General features: G+C 42.3%; 1 protein-coding gene and 1 long non-coding RNA gene across 2 annotated transcripts in view; one reads left to right on the top strand and one right to left on the bottom strand.

Annotated features, from left to right (window-relative positions):
• LOC111552301 overlaps window positions 1–13,532 on the bottom strand; it is an 84,692-nt gene extending 71,160 nt beyond the window's left edge. Inside the window, exon 1 of the long non-coding RNA XR_002734599.1 lies at window positions 13,360–13,532. This is a non-coding gene — a long non-coding RNA (uncharacterized LOC111552301). The remainder of the gene's footprint in view (window positions 1–13,359) is intronic.
• On the top strand, window positions 6,990–18,690 carry INHBA (inhibin subunit beta A). Its single transcript, XM_023226449.2, has 2 exons — window positions 6,990–7,467; window positions 16,886–18,690. The coding sequence occupies exons 1-2, from the start codon at window positions 7,080–7,082 to the stop codon at window positions 17,776–17,778; spliced, it is 1,281 nt and encodes a 426-aa protein (XP_023082217.1). The 5' UTR covers window positions 6,990–7,079; the 3' UTR covers window positions 17,779–18,690.
• Window positions 18,691–23,517: the final 4,827 nt, after the last annotated feature.

Genomic DNA, 23,517 nt, shown 5'->3' with positions numbered 1-23,517 from the left:
GTGCAGAACAGTTAACACCGTAGGCCAGATAATTTCTTGTTGGGGGCTGTCCTGTGCATGGTAGGATATTCAGCAGCATCCCTGGCCCCTACCCACTAATGATCAGTGGACCCTCCCTCCTAGCTGTAACAACCAAAATGTCTTCAAACATTGCCAGATGTCCCCCGTGTAGCAAAATCGCCCCAGTTGAGAACCACTGCTGTAGAATGAAGAGTAATAGATTACTTACTGGATTTTTTTTCCTTCTTCTCTTTTCCCCAGTTGTTTTAGTTCTAGTATCTGGGTTCCCTTGGTTTGGAAAACAGCATTTCCAAACACTCTGAAAACAGAGTGCTCTTACATAGCAGAAGGCCTTGTGGGATATTCCAGTGGTTCTGAAAGAAATGTGAAGCTTAGGAGTCAAGTTTCAGATTAACCATTTCTGACCCTGTTGTTCTCAATGAATTTCAGGGGACTTTTTAATGTTTCCCTCTTTCTCTCTGTTTAGAGCTATTCATTCATTGATTTAACTTGAAAGCAAAACAGCTTCCCAGTTCAATTTTGAATGTGAAACACTGCTTCTCCTTTGTCCCAACTCTTTCTAACTAACATTCAGCCCAAGTTATGTACAGGCTGTGGCTGTCCAGGAAATAGGCAGTGTTTGCCAATCCCATGTTCAATGTCAACTATTTGATGAGACCCTTCTTCATCACAGACTCTGGCAGTCTCCCTGCAGCAGATAGTACTCTGGATCCTGCCCACATTCTCTGGATTCTGAGCTGCCTCTCGAGGGAGTCACCCCTCACCAACAAGGCCAGGTTTTCCGGCCTGAGCCCCAGAATAACACATTAGCTGCTAGGAACACCTTTTGATTTCTCTCCATAGTCACGTTTTATGTTCGGTTTCCCAGACGGGATGAACCAGAAATCATGCGTTTTTGGAAACAGATTTTTCCATAGGAAGGAACAAAAACACCCTGACTCGTCAGCGCTCTTGTCCGTGCCTCTGAACCCCCAGCCTGTGTCATTTCAGCTGAATCAGAGAACAACATCCCAGTCACCTGCTTGGGGCGTTCACGTCTCCTGGCTTGTATTTTTGACTGTATAACAGCAATCCGTGAGCAGCAGCTAAAATAATAGAGCCCTGAAAAATGCCCCCCCTCCCCGCCCCGCTTTTCTGGGCCTGTCTCCTTGCTCAAGGAGTAGGGAGGAAAGACACCAATTAATAGCGTGGATGAAAGCTGAAGGACAGACGGTTTGCTTGAGAAGAAAAGTGAACATTCTTGCTTCCTCATCTATGCCAACTTTGAACAGGGACAGCTGCTGCCACAGGTAAACACCACTATAGGGTTGGCCATGGCCCTAAGCTAGGTGTCACCACAAGCCACAGGCCGGCACACGAACGCTGGCCTCTCCCCTATTCGCACAATTGAGCTCTTATCCTTAAACGAACTTTGTTTTTTGACCAGCTCACTAATTGTGATTGAAAACACCAGCTCCCCAGCAATGCACACGCATTGGAGTTAGCAGCAGCAAGACAGGCCCTAATTGCTCCATTTACATAAAAGTAGAAACATACAACTTCTAAATATAAATCTCTGGCACATCGTTCCTTTTGCAATTACAGTAAAATAAGGTACCACAGTTTCCCTCCCGGCTCCTTCTCGCAGCAAGCTGCTCCACCGGGTTCGCTAGTGGCTGCTCCTCGAGGCGAGAACAGAGCCATGCAAATGCTCCAGCGTGGAGTTGGGTTTGTGAAGTCGCCAGTAAATCAGGCCGCCTCCACTAGGTGAATAACGCGGTGGCAGCGGGCCACTTTGCTAGTGCAGTCGCTGGAGGACCGCGCTCTGCACTCAGAAGGGGGCAGTTAGCTGGTGCGCGAGCGCTCCCTGCTCGCCTCTGTCCGCGGGGAGCCAGTCGGCCCCTCCTCAGGTCCCGCTCCCTGACATTTGCTGTGGTTTCAGTCCCTGGCAGTGAGGGCTGGGTTCAGAGATTCCCAGCTGCACTCACTGAAGAGTGATTTTTTTTCCCCTCCCTGAATTCTTTAGCTGCCAAAAGGGGGGAAAAATCAAGAGCTGCTCTTAAAAGAAGTTGCCCTTGCTGGTGCTCAGGGTAAAAATAGAGGCTGCCGCTTAGACCGGCTTGGCCCTGGCTCCAGGCATCCCGCGAGCTGGGCTCGAGCAGCGGCCGCGTTCCGGCGTGATCCCTGGAAGCTGCCAGCAGGTGCTGCTCAAGGTACGGTAGCAGGGCCGAGAAGCCGGGACCCGAAGGGCCTGGGGTGCGGGGAAGCTCCGAGGGAGGGGGAAGTGAAAGAGAAACCAAACCAAGGAAGAAGAAGTAGATTCTGGTCAGGACTGGGCTGACCAGCTTGTGCCCCAGGCCCTTGAGTTCCGCAGGGAAAAGCTGATTCCCAGTCTAGAATATTCCACAGAAGCTATTTTAACCTGCCTGCTTCCTCCACCACCCCCACCTTGATTTGCACCGAGCGAGGAGGCATTGCCACTGTGGTGCAGGTGGTTGCAGGGGGGTTGCAGCGCTGCTGGTAGGCTGGTCTGGCAGGTGGGCACTTGGTGGCATCAGATGACCAGCGGAGTTTCAGAGTCACACTTGTGTTGTGGCTCCTCTGGTCAGAGTGCTGCAGATTTCTGTGACACCCGTGTTTAAGAAGAGCCACCAGGCTTCTCAGAAATAGTATCACTTATTATTATCTGACGGCTGCCCTTGACCCCCACAGGTTCATATTATGGATCCCATTTTATAGATGGGAACACTGAGGCCTGAGTTTACACGGTGAGTGAGCAGAGGGACTGGGATCTGATCTGGGTTTGTTTTGTGCACCCCTGCCCCCATCACCTATACACACACACACACACACACACACACTACTTTGTGTGTGGAGGGGGGAGGGGATGTGTTCAGGACACTAGGGTTCATGTGTGGGGCAGAGGTGAGTTTAGATGCCCTGAAGGTCATTGACTCCACTAATTCTCAGCATGAAGGGTGGAGAAGTTCCTTTCTTATAAAGGGTTTGAGTTCACCCAGTGCTAAACTGAGGGGCAGGTTTGGAGTTCACCATCATTAATCCTATTTCTGTCTTTGCCACTCAGATTCACTCTCTTCCTCTACAACCTAATGATTTTTTTCCTACTTCATTTCTGCATATGCAGTTCTTAGAATACTCCTTCCCCCACCCCCATGCAGGTCAGCACCCACACTTTCTCTGTATCTAGCCAAGAGAGACCCTCTTACACAGAAAACTTCTGGTGTCCTAGTGGAACCTGCTTAAGCCACACATCAGGAGGCCAGAGCCTCTATATTTTGCTTGCGGGCACAGTGAAAAGTTTATTTTATGCATGTTAAATCCTGCATACAAAACAACATATCTGATCATATGGCTCTCATTAGCTCCCAATTTTGCACATTTTATCCAGCTTGTCATGAGAACTGGGCTTATGCTTCAACTATACTCCTTCAAACAACCCTTCACCATTCTTGTCAGAGGACTTCTTCCTCCTGTGTTATTTACCAGACTTGCCAACACCTCTCCCCGCCCCCAAAAAGCCTGACTGGCTTTATCCCTATTTCAAGGAATGTTCACTTCTTTTAATTAATCTCCTGTTATATTTGTAACAATTTAGAAATTATAGGAGTTGAAGTTCTGGTAAAAAAAGAATGATGCATGAGGGTTTTTGTTGTTGTTGTGTGTGTATGTGTGTGTGTGTGTGTGTGTTTGGTTAGTTAGGATGGATTCTAAAGACCTGGGAAGGATACTTATGAAGTTCACTTAAAGAGAATGACTGTTTCCAAAGTTCTTGATTTATGAAGCAGGCATTCAATTTCAAGATGTAAAATAATAGTGTAAGTTGGTTGGGGTGGGGGGAGACCATCATCATATGATTATACAGATTTTCGCAATTTTTTTCCTCAATGAAATAGCTTATTTAAAAAAAAATAAAATTAGAATCCATATAAAGAACACTACCAATTTTCTTTCCTGAAAGAAACAATAAAATACTTTGTAAATAGAAGCAACTTCATGAAGTAACAGATGTTTTATGTAAAGACATAAAACTGAACCTGAATATAACGAGACGTGTGTGCGAGTAGTAAAAGAAAAGTTGAAAGTTGGACACACTCATTGAGACATATCTATTTGATTCCAATATTTTTCTAAAAGGTAGAGTAATTCCAGCCAGAGGTTTCACTGGCTCAGTGCATCACCCAGTAGTGTCTCAGAAGCCAGGAAGGGCTTTCCATTAGATAATGAATTATGAAATGTCTCACACTGGAAAAACCAGTCATCTGCTGATGTCATGCTGATTCCAACCAATCCCAAACAAAGCCCCAGCCCTCCTCTGTTTCAGTGGTACCAATGTGTGGTGTACAAATAAGTAGTACAGTATAAAACTTCACAGTGCCAATACCATGAAGAGGAGCTCAGACAGCTCTTACCACATGATACAAGAGCCGGCTGGTGGAAGAGTGGGGACCAGAAAGGTAATGCTTTTTAACTCTTACTTCTGAGCTCTTTACACATTCAAAGATAGGATAGCTAGGAGGAATTTTACAACTAATTGGCATTTCCAACGTGCATTGTGATGTGTACCTTTTTATATTATTCAGGCAGGTTAATATAGCTTTTAATAGTCCTAGAGCATGCAAATAGATTATATGTTTATACAACCCACTCAGCACATATATACAAGTACATATGCCAAAGAGAAAGCTATTTTTAAGAGTTACATTCGCAAACAGTAAATTCAGGGAACACACACGTACTCAGATGCAGAGAGAATCCAAATATTGATAAGTTGCAGTTATCTAAATGCTGCTATTAGGACTCTTGAGTTGTTTAGAGTCATTAAACTTTTGGTTGTATTTCAGACTTTCTTGTAAAACTTAATTGGACTACAAAACGTTTTGGATACTGTATATGTGACTCCAAATAGGTGGATGATGTTAAGTATTATAGTACAAAGATGTTTTATAAAACCATTATAACACAAATGTCCCCTGCCTCCCCCATTCTCTTTCACCATCCCCGTAAAAAATATGAGGCTTTTTAGGCAATGTTGACAAAGTTTCAACAATAATGGTGGAGTAATTGATGTTTCTGGAGCTGAAACCCCAAAGGTGTTAGGTTACTTGTAACAGAAAAAGTCTTACAAATAGTTGTTTTGGAAAAGGAGACAGTATATACAATTCAGAGAGCATTGTTAACCTGTGCAGACTGTAATTTTAACTTAGTGTCATAATTTTCTTGCCCTCTTCCCCTTGCACTCAGATCTTATGCTTGTAGTAATGATATTTATTAACTCTTTCCACCTAAACTGCATTGCTTGACTATAATGCTATGAACACACTAGGTGTCAGATATAAGCTGAGTGTATCTTCAGAAACCAAGAGGGCTTATGTGTGGGAAAGAAACCGAGAGGGAAGGAACGCTTTAACAGATGGACCCCTTAAAGATTCTTCTGCAAGATAAAAGCAATAAGACAGAAAATGAAAAAAGGGGAGGGGGAAGAATTTTTTTTAAGCCTTAGAAAGGCATTGTTAAAAAATTCACATTTTTCTTTTTCTGTGCACACTAAAATCCATGATGATTTTATCTGCACTGTTCCTTTGGGGGAAGAAGAAGCAGTCGAGGAGGCTGTCTATGAATGCACTGGTCGGGACAGGCTTGGGGCAAGCTGAAAAAACTACCACATGACAGAGAAAAATAATTTGCCAATATATTTTAGAGAGTCTTTTCCCATAGGATCAGTTATTCAAGTCATACGAGTGCACTCTTTTTATAAAAGGATGTGGGAAAGGTCAAGAGAATTTTGCATTGTATCTGTGAAGTCCGGCGAGCAGTGGTAGGCTGTAATGTGTGAGAGTGAGTGGATCCCCGGCAGAAGGGGGCAGCTGAAGGCGACGGGGAGAGCGCTTCTGGGACTTGGGCTTGTGACAGGCTGCCTGCCCTCTGGTCCTTCAGTGCCCTGCTGCATTTCACAGTTGGGAAGGGTGGAGTGTATTATATGACCCCACACAAAAGTTCCATTGCGCTCTCCTCAGATCGCCTGCCAGTGCTGATGACCTGAACATTTAAATATGAATGAATGGGGGGAAAGGACCATCTCCCCTGGATCCCATCAGGCCAGAACAATCCACTGGCCCGGGCACCCTCTGTTATCCCCGAGCTACTCTTCCCTGACCTCCACTACCTGTCCATTGGACCTCCCTGGTCAGGAGGGCATTTTACCACCTAGGGCTGTGGCTTGGCAGGGTGGAGGAGCGGTGGGAACAGACTTTTTCAATCAAGTCATCCCTGCTGATGGAGACACTGTGTTTGTTTGGGGTTTCTTTTCTCCCCTCCAAAAAAGGAAGAAGGTGAAACCAGGAGACTGGGCGGAGAAAGAAAAAAAAAAATAGTGAACAAAATTAGGAGAATTTATTTTAGAAGAGAAGGTAGAACCCCCGAAATTGGTGATATTTGAAGAGAGGTGTCTGTGAGGAAGCTAAGAGCAGAAGGAGAGCAGCCTGTCAGAAAACGGGCTGTCCCTCCCTCCCTAATCACAGCCCTACTCACAGCAAACTCCCTCCCTCTCCATTCACTCACTTACTTAGGGCCAATCCGTTCTCTCTCGCTCTCTCTTCCTTTCCCTTTTCTCCCTCTCCCCCTCCCTGCCCTCCCTCTCTCCCTCTCTCCCCCTTCTTTCTCTCTCTTCTCCCCCCCCTCCTCTCTCCCTGTCTCTCTCCCTCCCATCCTCTCTCTGTCTCTGTCTGTCTCCCCCCACCCTGTCTCTCCCTCCGTCCCTCCTTCCTTCCCTCTTACTCCGAGACAGTCAGAACTCTCCTCCCCGACAGCCACAAACCTACAGCACTGACTGCATTCAGAGAGGAACCTGCAAACAAAACTTCACAGAAAACTTTTTGTTCTTGTTCCAGAGAATTTGCTGAAGAGGAGAAGGAAAAAAAAAAAAAAACCAAAGGAAAGAAGGGGGAAAAAAAACCAAACCCCCCAAAAAAAAAAAAAAAAATAAAAAAAAACCTGTGCGTGAGGGGGGAGGAAAAGCAGGGCCTTTTAAAAAGGCAATCACAACAACTTTTGCTGCCAGGATGCCCTTGCTTTGGCTGAGAGGATTTCTGTTGGCAAGTTGCTGGATTATAGTGAGAAGTTCCCCCACCCCAGGATCCGAGGGGCACAGCGCGGCCCCCGACTGTCCGTCCTGTGCGCTGGCCGCCCTCCCAAAGGATGTACCCAACTCTCAGCCAGAGATGGTGGAGGCCGTCAAGAAGCACATTTTAAACATGCTGCACTTGAAGAAGAGACCCGATGTCACCCAGCCGGTGCCCAAGGCGGCGCTTCTGAACGCGATCAGAAAGCTTCATGTGGGCAAAGTCGGGGAGAACGGGTATGTGGAGATAGAGGATGACATTGGAAGGAGAGCAGAAATGAATGAACTTATGGAGCAGACCTCGGAGATCATCACGTTTGCCGAGTCAGGTTGGTGCTGGCATTGGCAGGGGGTGGGGAGGGGTGGGGGGTAGGAGGGTAAAATATATTTCTTTGACAGTCCCAGGAGGAACTTCTTTTCCCTCCAGCTGTAAACTGCCTGGGAAGGTTATTAGTTATTAGGTGATGGTAGCGGACTAGCGGACGGAGGGCAGGCAGGGGAGGGGGAGAGGACTTTACAGAAAAGGAATTCTCGGTCGAGCTCTGCCTGGAGATGACTGGCTTACACTTGCTAAACTCAGCCGGTCACACAGAAAGGAAGCTCAGGGCCAATGTTGAGCTGGAAGGCAGACTGTGAGGGGCTGCCTTGCCCTGCCTGTGAAACCAGATCTGAGCAGCCGGATGAAAGCTGAGGCATTTTCGGGTGCTTGGGGAGCAGAGGAGGCTTCCGGACCCCATCCAAGTTTTTATTGAGGGTAGAGGGGTGAGTGTGCCAGGATTGGAGTGGAATGGCACAGATGAAGTCACTCTCTTAAAACAAACCTTCCCCGTTAAAAGTCCAATCTGGGGCCACATTAGAGAAGCAGAGCATATTTATGAGTGACAGTCATTTTTACCTTTAGAAACTGTCTATAAGTGCACAGGCACCACATTCAAGACAGGGAAGAGCTACTTTGGGGGACAGTTGTCACTGAACCAGCAGTTACTTTTGGGACACTGAATTTTGCTCTCTGAAAAAAAAAAAAAAAGAAAAGAAAACAACCAGTTTTGTTCTTTCTAAAGTTACTAAGAGCTCTCTGCCAAGGAACGCAACCTTGACAAAGTACTCTCAGATACTATGCTGAACTCACTCAATCCTTAAGAGGAAGAACTTTAATAAATAGGTTCTAATCGTTGGCCCAGGACCACACTAACCTGTTGCTGAATAACAATACCTGTCAAAAGTATGGGCCCATGGACTTGGAGCCAGGCTATTTTTATAGTTAAGTGACACAGATCATTTGCATGCCTGCAAGCCCATGCACGTCAGGCACACAGATGTGTTAATACCGTGTTACTTTCATGGTAATGCCAGGCTAAAGAACTGCATCCTTTGCCAACTCCATTTGAAAGGAATGCCATTGTTTTGTTTGGTAGAGCATATGGCCAGTAAAGTATGTGCAGGGACTCCCAGCATTTTTGTTTAAAAGTTTGCCGCAGCAGTATAAACAATTAAGGCAACACTCAGAATTTCCAATCCTGAAAACCTGTTGACTCAGATGTTCTGTTTTCAAGAAAACCATGAAAGACCGGGGCATCTTTCTGGGGGTGCAGATAGCCTGCTGGCTGTGTGGCTTCCCCTTGCAGGAGAAGCACTGGTGTCCCACAAGCTTCCCAGTTTGGCTCTCTTACCAGAAGCCTCTTTCACTTGGGGAAGGTCCTACTTTCTTTCCCTAAAGCTCTTTCTTAACCCAGCCCCAAAAGGCATGATCATTAGGACTTTATCTTCTGAAGCTTTCTGAGGAAGAAAGCTAGGTTAGAACTTTTCAAGTTGACACCCATTTTTTTCTCAACTTTTCATGATGGGAAAAGATAAAAAAATATTTATGGTGTTTGGCTGTGCGTGTGAAACAGATTTCAGTGGTCTAGAGGGTTGCTTCGTGTCTTTATATGCCAACCTCCACACATGATGGATTCCATGACAGCTCCTATCCAGTTGCCTTTAACTATGTCATACGACTAAGTATACCTATGCCTTTGACCACTTTTAACCGCACGACTGTTACTAGCAATATGCCCCTCTTTCTGACTTACTGGACTTGTATAGCAAATCACTCTCTTAGCATTTAGATATTTGGCAGTGAAAAAATTTGACCATTTACATTCTTGCTTATGTGTGGCCTTCCTTTCAGTGCCAATCTTCTCTCAGTTGTATGAGATTTTGTCATTTTTTACTTCTCGGTTAGGTGTTTAGTTTGAAAGAAAATAAGCGACTTTTTAAAAAGCGATTCATTGGACGTTCACGTTGAGTCAAGTTTAAGATTTGTAATGGGAAACTCCTGGTTGACTTTACAACTTGACTTTGAATTCTTAGAAAACGTTTATTACAATTGCTTCTTTTTCTCTGAGGGATTTCACACATCAACTTCAAGTTGATTTAATATAATTTCACATATTTAATGATTGCTATATGGACAGTCTACTCTTCAAGCAGAAAACCACGTGAGCATTTTGCTGCTGATTTTGCTAATCAAAGAAAAGATATTTATCATCTGAATGATTGTAGCAAATATATGAACATGAATAGCAAAGACATATGTCTTGCTGCTTTTGGAATAATTCAACTTTAATGACATTCCAACTATGTGGAATGTCAAGAGTTTTTGGAGAACAGAAAAAGCCATGCATTTTTCTTTCCCTTATAACCATTTTGTGCATCATAGAATCCAGACATTGTCACCCATGAGCATGCCACAAATGCAGACCCATAGCGGCCCCTTTCAACCTTAAGATTCTCCAATTTGAGGCTACGTTTACTTTTTGCCTTTTCTCTCCTTGATTGTTGGATAAAGCCAAGGCATGGCTACAGAAGTAGAAAGCCTGTGAAAGCTGAAGTGCCTGGGACTCTTTTAACTGAGTTTGTCCCATCCTGCTTAGGTAGAAAGTGCTTGATTTTTGTAAAGCTGATGCGAGTTGTTATTGACTAAACAGCAGGGAATCACTCTAAGGCTCTCTGAAATGTGTCCCAACCAACAAAAATGATTTTATTTTTATGTATGTCACATCACCCAAGATTTCTCACCAAGGTTAGTGTGTTCTTTGCGTGGCTGGCACAAAACCCTCAATGTTTACCTTCAGGCCCACAGAGTTCTTCACAAGGAAAGACAGAAGGGATGGGTAAAGCCAAGCTATCGCTATAAATGTCAATGAAGCTAAATTCAGTGGCCTTTTTGGCTGATACAGCTTATTTTTATTTTATTTTGACTCATGACAGTAGCTGGTCAATCAGTGCATAGTAATAATGTACCTCTGAGTCTCCATATGCTTTCAAACCTGGATATGGGTTCTGGTAATTAGCTTAGCAATTGATAGCACCTGTTGTAGAAAGAATAGGGAAAGAAAGACAAACGAAACACCAAGAAATGGATGTGCTCATGTAGCCTAGGTGTTGTTGATTGCAACACATAAGTCTACCCCTTGGAGGATACTACGTATGGAAGATTTGAGTTCAAAGTTTACACTGCCCAGACAGGGATCCAAGAAGCCTTGCTTGGATGACCATTTTCCCCACCCCAAGAAAGCCATCTCAAAATGGAGCTGACTCCCACCATTCCATGCCCATCTTCCGAACTTTTCTGTGAATCACCCATCCCTTAGGGATGTCTTTAGGGGTTACACGTTCTCTTCTGTGAATAATGGGGAAGAGCGGCCACAAGAGGGCGCGTTCCAAAGACTTTTGCTCCTTTTCAGTTTATCCAGGGAAAGGCAGTTGCGCCTACTGGAAGCACCCTGTCTGTAGCGCCCAGTAATGTTGGTGATTATCAGTTACCTCCTGCTCCCTCTCATTCTGCAGAAAAAGTTAGGAATTTATGAGATGGGAGAAGCATGACTACCTGTAATACATTAAATGAGACAGAAGGAAAGGAAATGGAAATTCTAGTGATACATGTGAACATTCCGGAGCTCTATGGAAGGCAGACGAGTGATAAATTTCAAAAGCAAACAAAGCAGAGCAGGGAGAAATGTGACCATGAATCATCAGCGATACTGATTTGCTCACAAGTCTCTCCCTAATACGGTCTCCCGGATCGTAACAAAAACATCTTCCGTCTCCCCTGATTTTGTTGCCTAGTTTTCCTGCCTTATCAACAGTTTCCACCAGCGACAAATGACAAGTGACTTCAAACAGGGAGGAAAAAGGTTCTTTCTTTAATGCCTTGTGGGAACATGGTGTTCAGCTTCTGAGGATGCGTTTGTTTCCGAACTGAGGGTGTGGAGAGAAATGGTGGGGAAAGACGGGGAAAGAGATTAATAGTGGTCTGTGGCCTGTGCAGTGGATGGACTGGGCTGGGGGTGGCGGAGATGCCAGGGTGGAAAGTCCGTTGTAATATTTAAAGAACTGCAGTAATACCTTCCCAGGCACTTTTCTTGAAAACACATATTTATCTCGGCCCCTCTTCTGCTAAAAAATACTTGCACATGATCTGCTAGCTGTAGTTCAGAATTCTTCGTACTCAACTGGTTCCTGGGTCCAAAATCAAAAGTGCCAAAGTTCTTAGGAACTTTGGAAGAAGTCTCTGAAATTTTGTGGGTTGAACCTTAAGAATTTTTGCTACTTGTAGGAATCTAAAACCCCTTTCTCCTGAAATATTTCACCTTTTTCATCACCATTTTAATGGAAGAGGCATGGATGATGGATGTTTGTGGCTGGGCATTTATAAATCAATAACGGACCCTAAGGAGGGACATTAAAGCTAAAAAATTAATCAAGATAATTTATGGCCAAACCTATAGTTCTACTGCAGGAAAGATCCTCTACTGTAGGTCAAAGGAGGAATAACCTTAAGACCTCACTTGCTGCTTTCTGCAGAAACCCCTGGAAGCGGTCCAAATGCAAAGTTACAGCTTCAGAGAATGCACCCTGTAAGTGGTAGTTGTGTATAGCCTTACCATTGACTATACCATATCTAGGCACAGTGAAATCTTGATGAAGAATGGAAAATTAAAGGAACAGACGCTTTTTACAGGGAGGCTTCCCCCAACCCCCACCCCATGGTAAGTTTAAATATGTTCTGTAAACAACGAGGCTTTCCACTTTCACATTAGAGACATAATTATTGCCCATATGTAAAAGAGCAACATATTTTAGGCAGGACCCTGGTGAGGAAAACAAAACCAAATCGAAACACTGCATGTGTGTGTTGCTTATTTAACTGAAAATGTTCATACACCCACAAATCTGAGATGCTGGACTTTTGGATGAGTCCATCATTTTGCATCTTAGTGTAGGGGGAGGGAACAACAAGGGGCTTAGCTGCTTAACCCTTGGCATGCCTTCATGATTGACTTATTCAAAACGTTTTGAAAGCAAAGGAAAATGTGCTGCAAACACCCTTCCAGGTATCTTTCCTTCCAGTTTACACAGTCTCTCCTCTGTCCAATCCTTCCCACCCGGCAGCATTTCAGAGATATTCCCTGTGAGGTACAAATTTTCTCTTTGCCCAATTTTCTGCACCTCTTTTTCTCTCTCTTTGGTATGTGTCCACCGAGCTCATAGAGGTTTAAGTGATGAAATATTATCACCCACATGGGTTTGCGTGGGACTTTCTTAGTGAATTACTCAGGCAGAGCAGGCTGTGATACAGCCTTGCTCACAAGCCTCGGGAGGGAAAAAATAGCACAGAGGATGAAAAGAATATTATCAGAGAGTAGGTAATGAAAGGTTAGCAAAGCGACCAGCTATATCTGGCTAGCTAGGTAATAGTGCAGGAACCTAGGTTGCACCTGTACAAACTAATGCAGAACCTGCTCACGGCGCATTATGGGAAGGCTTTCATTTCAAGATTTTACAGCATGAGATATTTAAGTGAAAACGAAAACTGATTAGAAATTGATCCTGAACATCCCAGCCTTAGTCAACCTTCCCTTTTCCAAATTGTTATGCATGGAGATTGGAGGATTGGGGCATCTTGAAAGTGTCACTGCAGTATAGCCATCTCTCTCAGGTAATATAAAGATAAAGGGAATATAACAAATTGACCTGTTATTTATTATATTTTTCATACCTAGGACATTCCGAGGCTGTAATATATTTCTGAAGCCTGCAGCCCTGATAAACATCAATCCTACGTCAGTTTCCAGCAGTCTCATCTCCCCACCCCCTTCTGCAATGAAAGCTAATGTAAAAGAAAGAAATATGCACTGCTTAATAAGTCAGAATACAATAGAACTTGTAAAATGTACCTGCATATAAGGTAGACATTAGGAAGACTTGAGTCTCTCTCTTCCCCCTGTTCTCCTGAGCATTATGGCAACAGCATTTTCATGTAATTAGATCTGTTTTATTTTTTTTCCTGATAAAATATCATGCAATATACAAATAGCAGTTCCAGAAATGGACACCAGGAGAAGGAGGCGACAGGCATGTCAATTAGTAGGGGGAAAATCCAAATGTCAGAAATATGGGGGAGAGAGAAAGCACGCAGGCAGTGGATGCAAATACAGGGAACAGAGTCTTTCAATTCAGATAATTAAATGGATGCATAAATCAGCGCCCGTGCCTCTCCATAATACGCAGGCGATGCCATGCAGTTAATTATCAGCCAAGACCAGCATGAAAGTCATTTTATGATGACTCTCTGATCCTAATATAACAGCACCTGACAGATTGAGCCCCCTCTAATGAGTACTCTCTTTGTACAATCCTCTCTCAGGAACACTAAATCATTTGCTTCCAAGTACAGCTGCCTGTGAAGAAGGGGTGGGGCTAGATCATGCATCAGAAACCTGCTCTTGTGAAATGAGGGGCTGTCCTGTAGGCTGTGTGACTAGAAGCCAGCAGCCTCAGCCTCTCTAACCCTACAAAAGCAATTTACACGCGGCTGTCCCTAATTCTAGTCAGCCAACTAACCCTCCCTCGGCACCCCCACCCAAACATCTGGATGTTATTCATGGAAAGTCCACTTCATGCAGGTCAGCACTGCTGTCCATTGGCCTTCACCCTGACCCCTTCTGGCAGGTGTGGATGAGAGCAGAGTAGATCCCATGGGGATGAGTTACCCAAACCCAGTGAGCCTCCCTATGCGGGGTACTAGTCAGACGCTCCAGTTTCACACTCTTTCCTGGAAAAACAAAACCCAACCTTGTGCCCTCTGGGTTCTCTAATTTAGCAGCTACTATCTCTCTGTTTTTGGAGTGACACCCTGTGCAGTTTAGGATTTCAGAAGCTGTCCCGCATAGAGGTAGAAGGGAAAACAGCAGGTAGCTTGTTACCATTCTCCATGGGGCAAGGCAGATGTGCCCACGCTGGAGGTAACCTGCACACCCTCCAGGCCAGTTATCCGAGGCTTGGGAGGTTTCCCTTGGTCTTCTCCTAAGGCCTTGGCAGGACGCTGCCACCCTAAAATCAACTGCTGATTGCCTTTTTAGATTTAAATGATTAAGCTCTGCTTCTGGGAATCTTCTTCTCTTTACTTTGTTAAGAAACAAACAACAACAACAAACCCCCACCAATTCTTAGCAAAGGGGAATATACAATTCAGATTTTGAAAAAATAAGTCATCATGCTTCCTAAAATAAGACAGCTTCTCCCTCTAACTGCTCTCTGCTCTGGTATTCTATTTAATCATAAGCCCAGCTTTATTATTCATTTCAACTCCTGCCAAAGACATGAGGTCGGAGTCAGAGGAACTCCCCTTACCACCACCACCACCATCATCATGGCCAGCATCCTCGTAAGTTTATAGAAAGATGCCAGAGAACCTTTCATATCCATCTGCAGCCCTGCTTGGCCCTTGCCTCAGTGAATTTACCACTATCATAATCACAGTGTGCAGAGTGTGTTAAATTAAGAACAGAATCTACAGTACGCAATGCACAGAAAAGCCTGCCTTCTGCTGCAGAGAACTTGAAACTGTGCCTAAAATTTATAGTACCGTAAACATCTCAGGGCCTCGAGTGATAAGTATGGCTGGATTTCCGTTAACTATAGAAATTCAGGCAGGAAGATTCTCCCAGGGAGTTGCGAGTTCTAAGATGAACTTCTTGGAGATTGTTCACAGATTTGTGCATGGGACGCATGTACAGTGGACAGTTGTAAGGAGGTCCATGGTCAGGGAAAAGAGGGTATGTTTCCATATGCCACCAAGTGGGAAAAAAGGAAGTGAGGGAACATATTTGATTAATCAAAAAATTTTAGTTTGGATACCTGCTTTCATAGTAATTGTTGCCGCGTCATTAAACATACAGGTGCTTACGAAAAGAGAAGGAAATAGGTGACTTTCTCATTTTAGAGTTAGGCTAGAACTGAGTGGTTGCTAAATTCAACTGTCCTGACAATGTGGGAATTTCCTGTCCATTAGCAGCGATTGCTATTTGACATATGTTTCTGGTGCCCATTAGGCTGCACTCTAATGGGTCAGAGGCAAACATTGGGGATTCAGAGGTACAAGGTGGCTCGCTTAATTTAATAGAACTCAATGCTAAGGATGCCTCCATTTGTTAATAAGTAATCAAGTCATTGCCTACTTTCTGCTCAACACTAGACTATGATAGTGACCTTAGACCCTGGGCATTCTAAACCAGGCTGGCAGGAGGGTGGTGGTGGAAGTGATGTGAAGGAAGCCTCCTAGAGGAAGTGTTGTCCAAACAATCTGAAAATTGAAACATTATTAAAGGCAGCACTAAGGGTGCTGTGTTGGAGTTGGGGCAGGAGCGCTTAAGGCAGAAGGAACAGCAGGTATTACTGCCTGCGGGTGAGACAGGGGGTGGAATTCTCAAGGCCTTACACCCCAGAGACCAGGACTGGGCAAGAGCTGGCATTCAAGGAAGGAATAGCATGTACAGAGCCCAAAGTCCCAGGCAATTTCTGTTGGATACTGAGAGCAATAGGAATTCCGTAAAGGACTTTCAAAAAGTGATGTGATCAGATCTACCTGTGAGAAAGATGCCTTTGGCTGCTTCATGGAGAATGAGTGGAGGGGAGGCCTGCCTTAGTGTTGCAGAGCCAAGGTAAAGAACATGCTGCTGCAGTGACCCAGCAAAGAGGTGATGGGGGAGGAATCAGGCTGTGACAGGGGAAGAGGAGGCTGACTCAGTGTGTCCCAACTGCACAGACCTACATAGCGAGGCGAGGCCAGGGGCTGCATTTTTGTCTGAGAATAATATTTCCTTAGCTCTCTAGAGCTTACAGTGTCTTTTCATTTATGTTATCTCAGTTGATCTCCCTAAATCTGTGAGATAACAGGTCGAAGGTCTTTATTCATTCCTATTTTATAGAAGATGAAACTTAGGTTAAGCAATTTCAATAGACACAGACTCACAGGCCCTCTTCATTCTAAAGCAAGGGTCCAAAACCTTTTTTCTATAAAGGGCCAGAGAGTAAATGATTTACGCCTTGTGAGCCAGAGAGTCTGTTGTAGCTACTCAGCTCTGGGTTATTCTAGTGCAAAAACAGCTGTAGGCAGCATGTACAGAAATGAGCATAACCATGCTCCAACAAAACTTTATTTACAGGCACTAACATTTAAATTTCAGACAATTTTCACATGTCACAAAATATCACTTTTCTTTAACCACTTAAAAGTATAAAAACCATTCTTAGTTTGTAGGCAGTACAGAAACAGTTTTGGCCCGTGGGCCGTCATTTGCTGACCCCTCTTCCAGAGGATCTATCACAGAAGACTCTTGCTTGCCTGAAATTTGTGAGTGCATGTAAATGTTGGAATTAACAGGTGTCACTGTTTTCTCTTATGCTGTCTTTTGTCTTCAGGAACAACCAGGAAGACGCTGCACTTCGAGATTTCCAAGGAAGGCAGTGACCTGTCAGTGGTGGAGCGTGCAGAAGTCTGGCTCTTTCTAAAAGTCCCCAAGGCCAACAGGACCAGGACCAAAGTCACCATCCGCCTTTTCCAGCAGCAGAAGCACCCGCAGGGCAGCTTGGACACAGGGGAAGAGGCCGAGGAAGTGGGCTTAAAGGGGGAGAGGAGTGAACTGTTGCTCTCTGAAAAAGTGGTAGACGCTCGGAAGAGCACCTGGCATGTCTTCCCTGTCTCCAGCAGCATCCAGCGGTTGCTAGATCAGGGAAAAAGCTCCCTGGACGTTCGGATTGCCTGTGAGCAGTGCCAGGAGAGTGGCGCCAGCCTGGTGCTCCTGGGCAAGAAGAAGAAGAAAGAAGAGGAGGGAGATGGGAAAAAGAAGGGTGGAGGTGAAGGTGGGGCAGGAGCAGATGACGAGAAGGAGCAGTCGCACAGACCTTTCCTCATGCTGCAGGCCCGGCAGTCTGAAGACCACCCTCATCGCCGGCGGCGGCGGGGCTTGGAGTGTGATGGCAAGGTCAACATCTGCTGTAAGAAACAGTTCTTTGTTAGTTTCAAGGACATTGGCTGGAATGACTGGATCATTGCTCCCTCTGGCTATCATGCCAACTACTGCGAGGGTGAGTGCCCGAGCCATATAGCAGGCACATCCGGGTCCTCACTGTCCTTCCACTCAACAGTCATCAACCACTACCGCATGCGGGGCCACAGCCCCTTTGCCAACCTCAAATCATGCTGTGTGCCCACCAAGCTGAGACCCATGTCCATGTTGTACTATGATGATGGTCAAAACATCATCAAAAAGGACATTCAGAACATGATCGTGGAGGAGTGTGGGTGCTCATAGAGTTGCCCAGTCCAGGGGGAAAGGGAGCAAGAGTTGTCCAGAGAAGACAGTGGCAAAATGAAGAAATTTTTAAGGTTTCTGAGTTAACCAGATAAATATAAATTAAAAAAACAAAAAAACAAAAAAACAAAAGTAAATTAAAAACAAAACCTGATGAAACAGATGAAGGAAGATGTGGAAAAAAATCCTTAGCCAGGGCTCAGAGATGAAGCAGTGAAAGAGACAGGAATTGAGAGGCAAAGGGAGAATGGTGTACCCTTTACTTCTTCTGAAATCACACTGATGACATCAGTTGTTTAAATGGGGTATTGTCCTTTCCCCCCTTGTGGTTCCCTTGTGAGCCTTGAGTCAACTCATCTAAGTCTGCAGTAGTGTGGACTAGAGCAACCCAAATAGCATCTAGAAAGCCATGAGTTTGAAAGGGCCCATCACAGGCACTTTCCTACCCAATTACCCAGGTCATAAGGTATGTCTGTGTGACACTTATCTCTGTGTATATCAGCATACACACACACACACACACACACACACACACACAGGCATTCCCACACATTACATATATACACATACTGGTAAAAGAACAGTCGTGTGCAGGTGGTCACACTTCCTTTTTCTGTACCACTTTTGCAACAAAACAAAACAAAACAAACAACATTAAAAAATTGAGAACAAGTATGGAAAGAATGAAAGATCAAGGAAAAAAGAATACCAAGTTACATTTCGTTAAGGTGCTTATGATCTTAGAACTATGCAACCTAATAGGTTTGAAACTGTTTACCTGAGAGAGAACAAAAAGAGAGACTTTTTTGTATTGGAAGTAATCTGATTAATTTTTATTTTCTTCAAGGAGAGATACTTGAAAGGAATATGTTTGTCCATCTGTTGGATCCAAACATTTCTATATTTTGTAAATGTTGTTGTTGTTTTTTTTTAATCGTTTACTATTTGCACTACAATGGTGTTTGACCTGTCTAATCCTTATTTAACAAGTATTTTCTTTGAGTGGGGGTGGGGGTGGGGTTTAAGAGCTGCACTTAATGTGAGCTATAAAAGAACTGCTACAGCACACAAAATAGCTATTTTTATTATTATAATTATAATTATTATTATTATTTTGTACCTTAAAAAATAGACACATACACCAAAGACATTTGTGTGAGCCTTTAAACAGTCTGTCTGTGGTTGGTATCATTCACCATCAATGAGTCAGGGGTTGGGATTCAAGGTTGAGTAGTGTGGATTGTGTTCAGGCTTAAAAGACCTGAGAAGTTTGGTTTTTGACTCCTTTTACATCCATGAAACAGGACATTTCATACTGGATGTACAGTAGTTGTACACTGTTGGATATCAAGTTCAATCAAATTCATGGAACTACATGCTTGTATGTGTATATATACATTGCTTGTGCATATGCATATCTGTATGTATATATACATGTATTGTACCATGTCCATACACATTTTAAGCACTTCAGGCTGTCATTTTTTAATGTTCTTAAAGCAATGAATGTTTGTGTGCAAAACACAGTATTTTTAAGAAGGATAGGCTATAGTTTTTGCTTTTACTCTGAACTAGGTGGGCACATTTCAAAAATTCGGATGGGAAAAAGCCTGAAAATTCCAGTGAATATTCAGCAAGGCCCTCTTTTGTTGTACAGGGATCAAATTTCCTCCCCTTTTTTGTGCCCCCTCCCACTTCTACAAGTTTTCCCCTATGGGGAAAACAGGATGATAATCAAAACTCTGGGCTGAAGTTTTTCCAACTTAGTGTCTACTGGAATCAATCTTAAATCAGAAGCTTTTTCAGAAAAATATAATATTTAGGTCAGAATTAGAGTTAAGTGTATTTTTAAAAAACGATTAAGGCTTGGGTGTGAGAAATATTACCTGCACCAGCTGGGAAAAATAATGTCGCCACTAACGAAAAGATAATTAATTTGGGAGAAGGTGTTAAGAGAGGGAGAGTAAGGAAGAGAACAGTTAAGAAGAGGCAGAGATGAGGGCAGTAGTAAAAAATCTCTAAATTTTTAATTTATAGCCAAAACCCTTCATGTGTAAATTTGTATTGATTCAGATGCAGAAAGGAAAAAAAAAAAAAAAACTTTGTTTTATAAATATCAAAGTACATGCTTAAAGCCAAGTTTTTATCTAGTTTATTCTAGTATTTAGCTTGCCTAGAATAGCTAATGAATTATTCATGTATGTGCTTTTGAAAATACAGAGCCTTATTTTTACAGACTTGTGTGAAGTTGGCAAATATTTTGAAAAAAGGAAAAAAGTTTCTAATAATTGGGAACAATTACATTAATTAATATTTTGTAAAATATTGAAGCTTTTAGCCCTATGTCAATTTGTAGATTAAAATAAATTAATTATAGGAATGGAAGATATCAGTGAGAAACCAAAGATTACAAAAGGTGGTTTAGCTCTCCTTGAAAAATATACTCAGTTGGTATACTGTAACACTTGGCTATATGTAGGCAACGTCACTACAGGGCAAATACACTTACTGTGTTTTAGAGGCCGCCCTTTCTTATGCAGAAAACACAATATGCACTGCATGAGAAGCTTGAGAGTGGATTCTAATCAAGGTCTATTGACCTTGGATATCATGCATGTGGGAAGGTGGGTGTGGTGAGAAAAGTGTTAAGGCAACAGTAGATGGCCATGTTCAACTTTACAAAACTTCATGGAAAACTGGCAGTATTTTGAACTGCATCTTCTTTGGTACTGGTACCTGCAGAAACAGTGTGAGAAATTAAGTCCTGGTTCACTGTGCAGTAGCAGAGATGGTCAAGGATATGGAAAAAGCAGAAATTTGCAAAAAAAGCTAATATCCATGTATAGTTCCCATTCATCTCAAATACATCTGCTACCTTTTTAGCTAAGTCCTAGACATATCGGGGATAACATAGGGATTGATTAGTGACCACAGTTATCAGAAGCAGAGAAATGTAATTCCATATTTTATTTGAAACTTATTCCATATTTTAATTGGATATTGAATGATTGGGTTATCAAACACCCACAAACTTTAATTTTGTTAAATTTATATGGCTTTGAAATAGAAGTATAAATTGCTACCATTTTTTGGATAACATTGAAAGATAGTATTTTACTATCTTTAATAATCTTGGAAAATGCAAGCCCTGTGAACAATCACTCTTTCACCTAGCAGCATGAGGCCAAAAGTAAAGGCTTTAAATTCTAACATATGGGATTCTTAGTAGTATGTTTTTTTCTTAAAACCAGAGTGGCTCTATCTTAGCTTACTATCCCCTCGCTCTTTCTCTAAGGCTAAACTCTAGGCTCTTAAAAATCTGCCCACACCAATCTTACAAGCTCTGAAAAGGATTTGTCTTCAAATATCTTTTAATAGTAATATGTATTTTATGGACCAAATTGATATTTTCTATTTTTTTTTCCAAAATAGTCAGGTGAATTTCAGCACACTGAGTTGGGAATTTCTTATCCCAGAAGACCAACCAATTTCATATTTATTTAAGATTGATTCCATACTCCATTTTCAAGGAGAATCCCTGCAGTCTCCTTAAAGATAGAACAAATGCTTTTTATTTATTTATTTTTTCACTATTGTGGGATTGGACTTTTAAGAGGTGACTCTAAAAAACAGAGAACAAGTATGTCTCAGTTGTATTAAGCATGGACCTATATTATCATATTCACTTAAAAAAAATGATTTTCTGTGCACCTTTTGGCAACTTCTCTTTTCAAGGTAGAGAAAAACTTAGTCACCCTGAAAACCCACAAAATAAATAAAACTTGTAGATGTGGGCAGAAGGTTTGGGGGTGGACATCGTATGTGTTTAAATTAAACCCTGTATCACTGAGAAGCTGTTGTATGGGTCAGAGAAAACGAATGCTTAGAAGCTGTTCACATCTTCAAGAGCAGAAGCAAACCACATGTCTCAGCTATATTATTATTTATTTTTTATGCATAAAGTGAATAATTTCTTCTGTATTAATTTCCAATGGGTTTTACCCTCTATTTAAATGCTTTGAAAAACAGTGCATTGACAATGGGTTGATATTTTTCTTTAAAAGAAAAATATAATTATGAAAGCCAAGATAATCTGAAGCCCGTTTTATTTTAAAACTTTTTATGTTCTGTGGTTGATGTTGTTTGTTTGTTTGTTTTTATTTTGTTGGGTTTTTACTCTGTTTTTTTGTTTTGTTTTGTTTTTTTGCATACTACATGCAGTTCTTTAACCAATGTCTGTTTGGCTAATGTAATTAAAGTTGTTAATTTATATGAGTGCATTTCAACTATGTCAATGGTTTCTTAATATTTATTGTGTAGAAGTACTGGTAATTTTTTTATTTACAATATGTTTAAAGAGATAACAGTTTGATATGTTTTCATGTGTTTATAGCAGAAGTTATTTATTTCTATGGCATTCCAGCAGATATTTTGGTGTTTGCGAGGCATGCAGTCAATATTTTGTACAGTTAGTGGACAGTATTCAGCAACGCCTGATAGCTTCTTTGGCCTTATGTTAAATAAAAAGACCTGTTTGGGATGTATTTTTTATTTTTATTTTTATTTTATGTCTTATTTATTTTCCATGATCAACTTTGCACACATATTGACACATCCTTTGCTGGGTGATAATTTTGTTTTTACTGTAATTATCCAGAAGAGGATGAGAAACAGACTGAATGTGGGAGAGAACAAAAGCTGGAGTGAGAGAGCTCAAGTAGAAAAAGAATAGATATTGCCATGGCAGAGGCTGTTAATGGGCTGCAGATGCTTGGATCAGCAATATTTATATTTTATTCTTTTGTTGATTTCCCATTTCTTCAAGTGTAGTGGCAACTACTCACAGGAAATAAAGAGATATTCATTCCTTCCCTCCCTCTTTCCTTCTTCCTCCTTTCCTTTCCAGTTAGAGAACTGGAAATGCATGGAGCAACTAGAGCTAGAGAACTATATACCTGGGGAAAAAATGTACTTAGTCTTATTACTGGGACCAACAGAGTTGGAATTTGGAATTACAGAAGTAAGGTCAAACATTAATTGATAGGTCGACCTTTTCTTCTATAGTTTTTCTCTATTATCTGTGCCCATCTCAGAGTTTATATGGAGAAAGTAAGTTCCACAACTGCTCATTTGGACCAGGAATATCCCATGTATCACCTCATTTAACATTCACACATCATCGTTTTAACCACCCTGCACAGTAGGTGTTATTGCTGCTTTTACAGATGAATCTGAGGCGTGGTTGAGTAACATTAATTGGAATTAAAATTCCAATCCAGGTCTATATTCAAATCTAAAGTTAATTTTCTTTTTGTTCTTCCGTAATTGCATTTTTGTGTTAATTTTCTTATGTAGTGAAAAAAAAGGGGTGAGTGGACTGAGTGTTGAAGTCACTTCTAACATTTTAACACAGAGACACTTCATACCCACCAGATAGTTCACTGGCACTTATCTTGAAGTGAAATGCCAAGTTCATGTAAATTTATACTAAACCCTTTTTACTTTAGCAGGAAAGTTTTGATTTTTAAGTTAGAAAATGGGAATTGTTAGTTTTGCTTTATATGTATTATTTGTCTTATCTTGCTATTCTCATATTTTGCTAGGGGTATTCCAAAGCACTTTATTTGACTTTGTGGGCAGTGGGACATTTGTGTGTGTGTGTATGTGTGTGTGTGCCTGCAGGTACACACATGAGCACTTGCATTAGCCTTTATTTCCTGCCAAGTTTAACAATGAATA

The sequence above is a fragment of the Piliocolobus tephrosceles genome, chromosome 8 (assembly GCF_002776525.5).
Source record: "Piliocolobus tephrosceles isolate RC106 chromosome 8, ASM277652v3, whole genome shotgun sequence".
NCBI classification, from domain to species: Eukaryota; Metazoa; Chordata; class Mammalia; order Primates; family Cercopithecidae; genus Piliocolobus; species Piliocolobus tephrosceles.
Note: the sequence above shows the minus strand (reverse complement) of the source record. Positions and strands in the feature narration are given on the sequence as shown.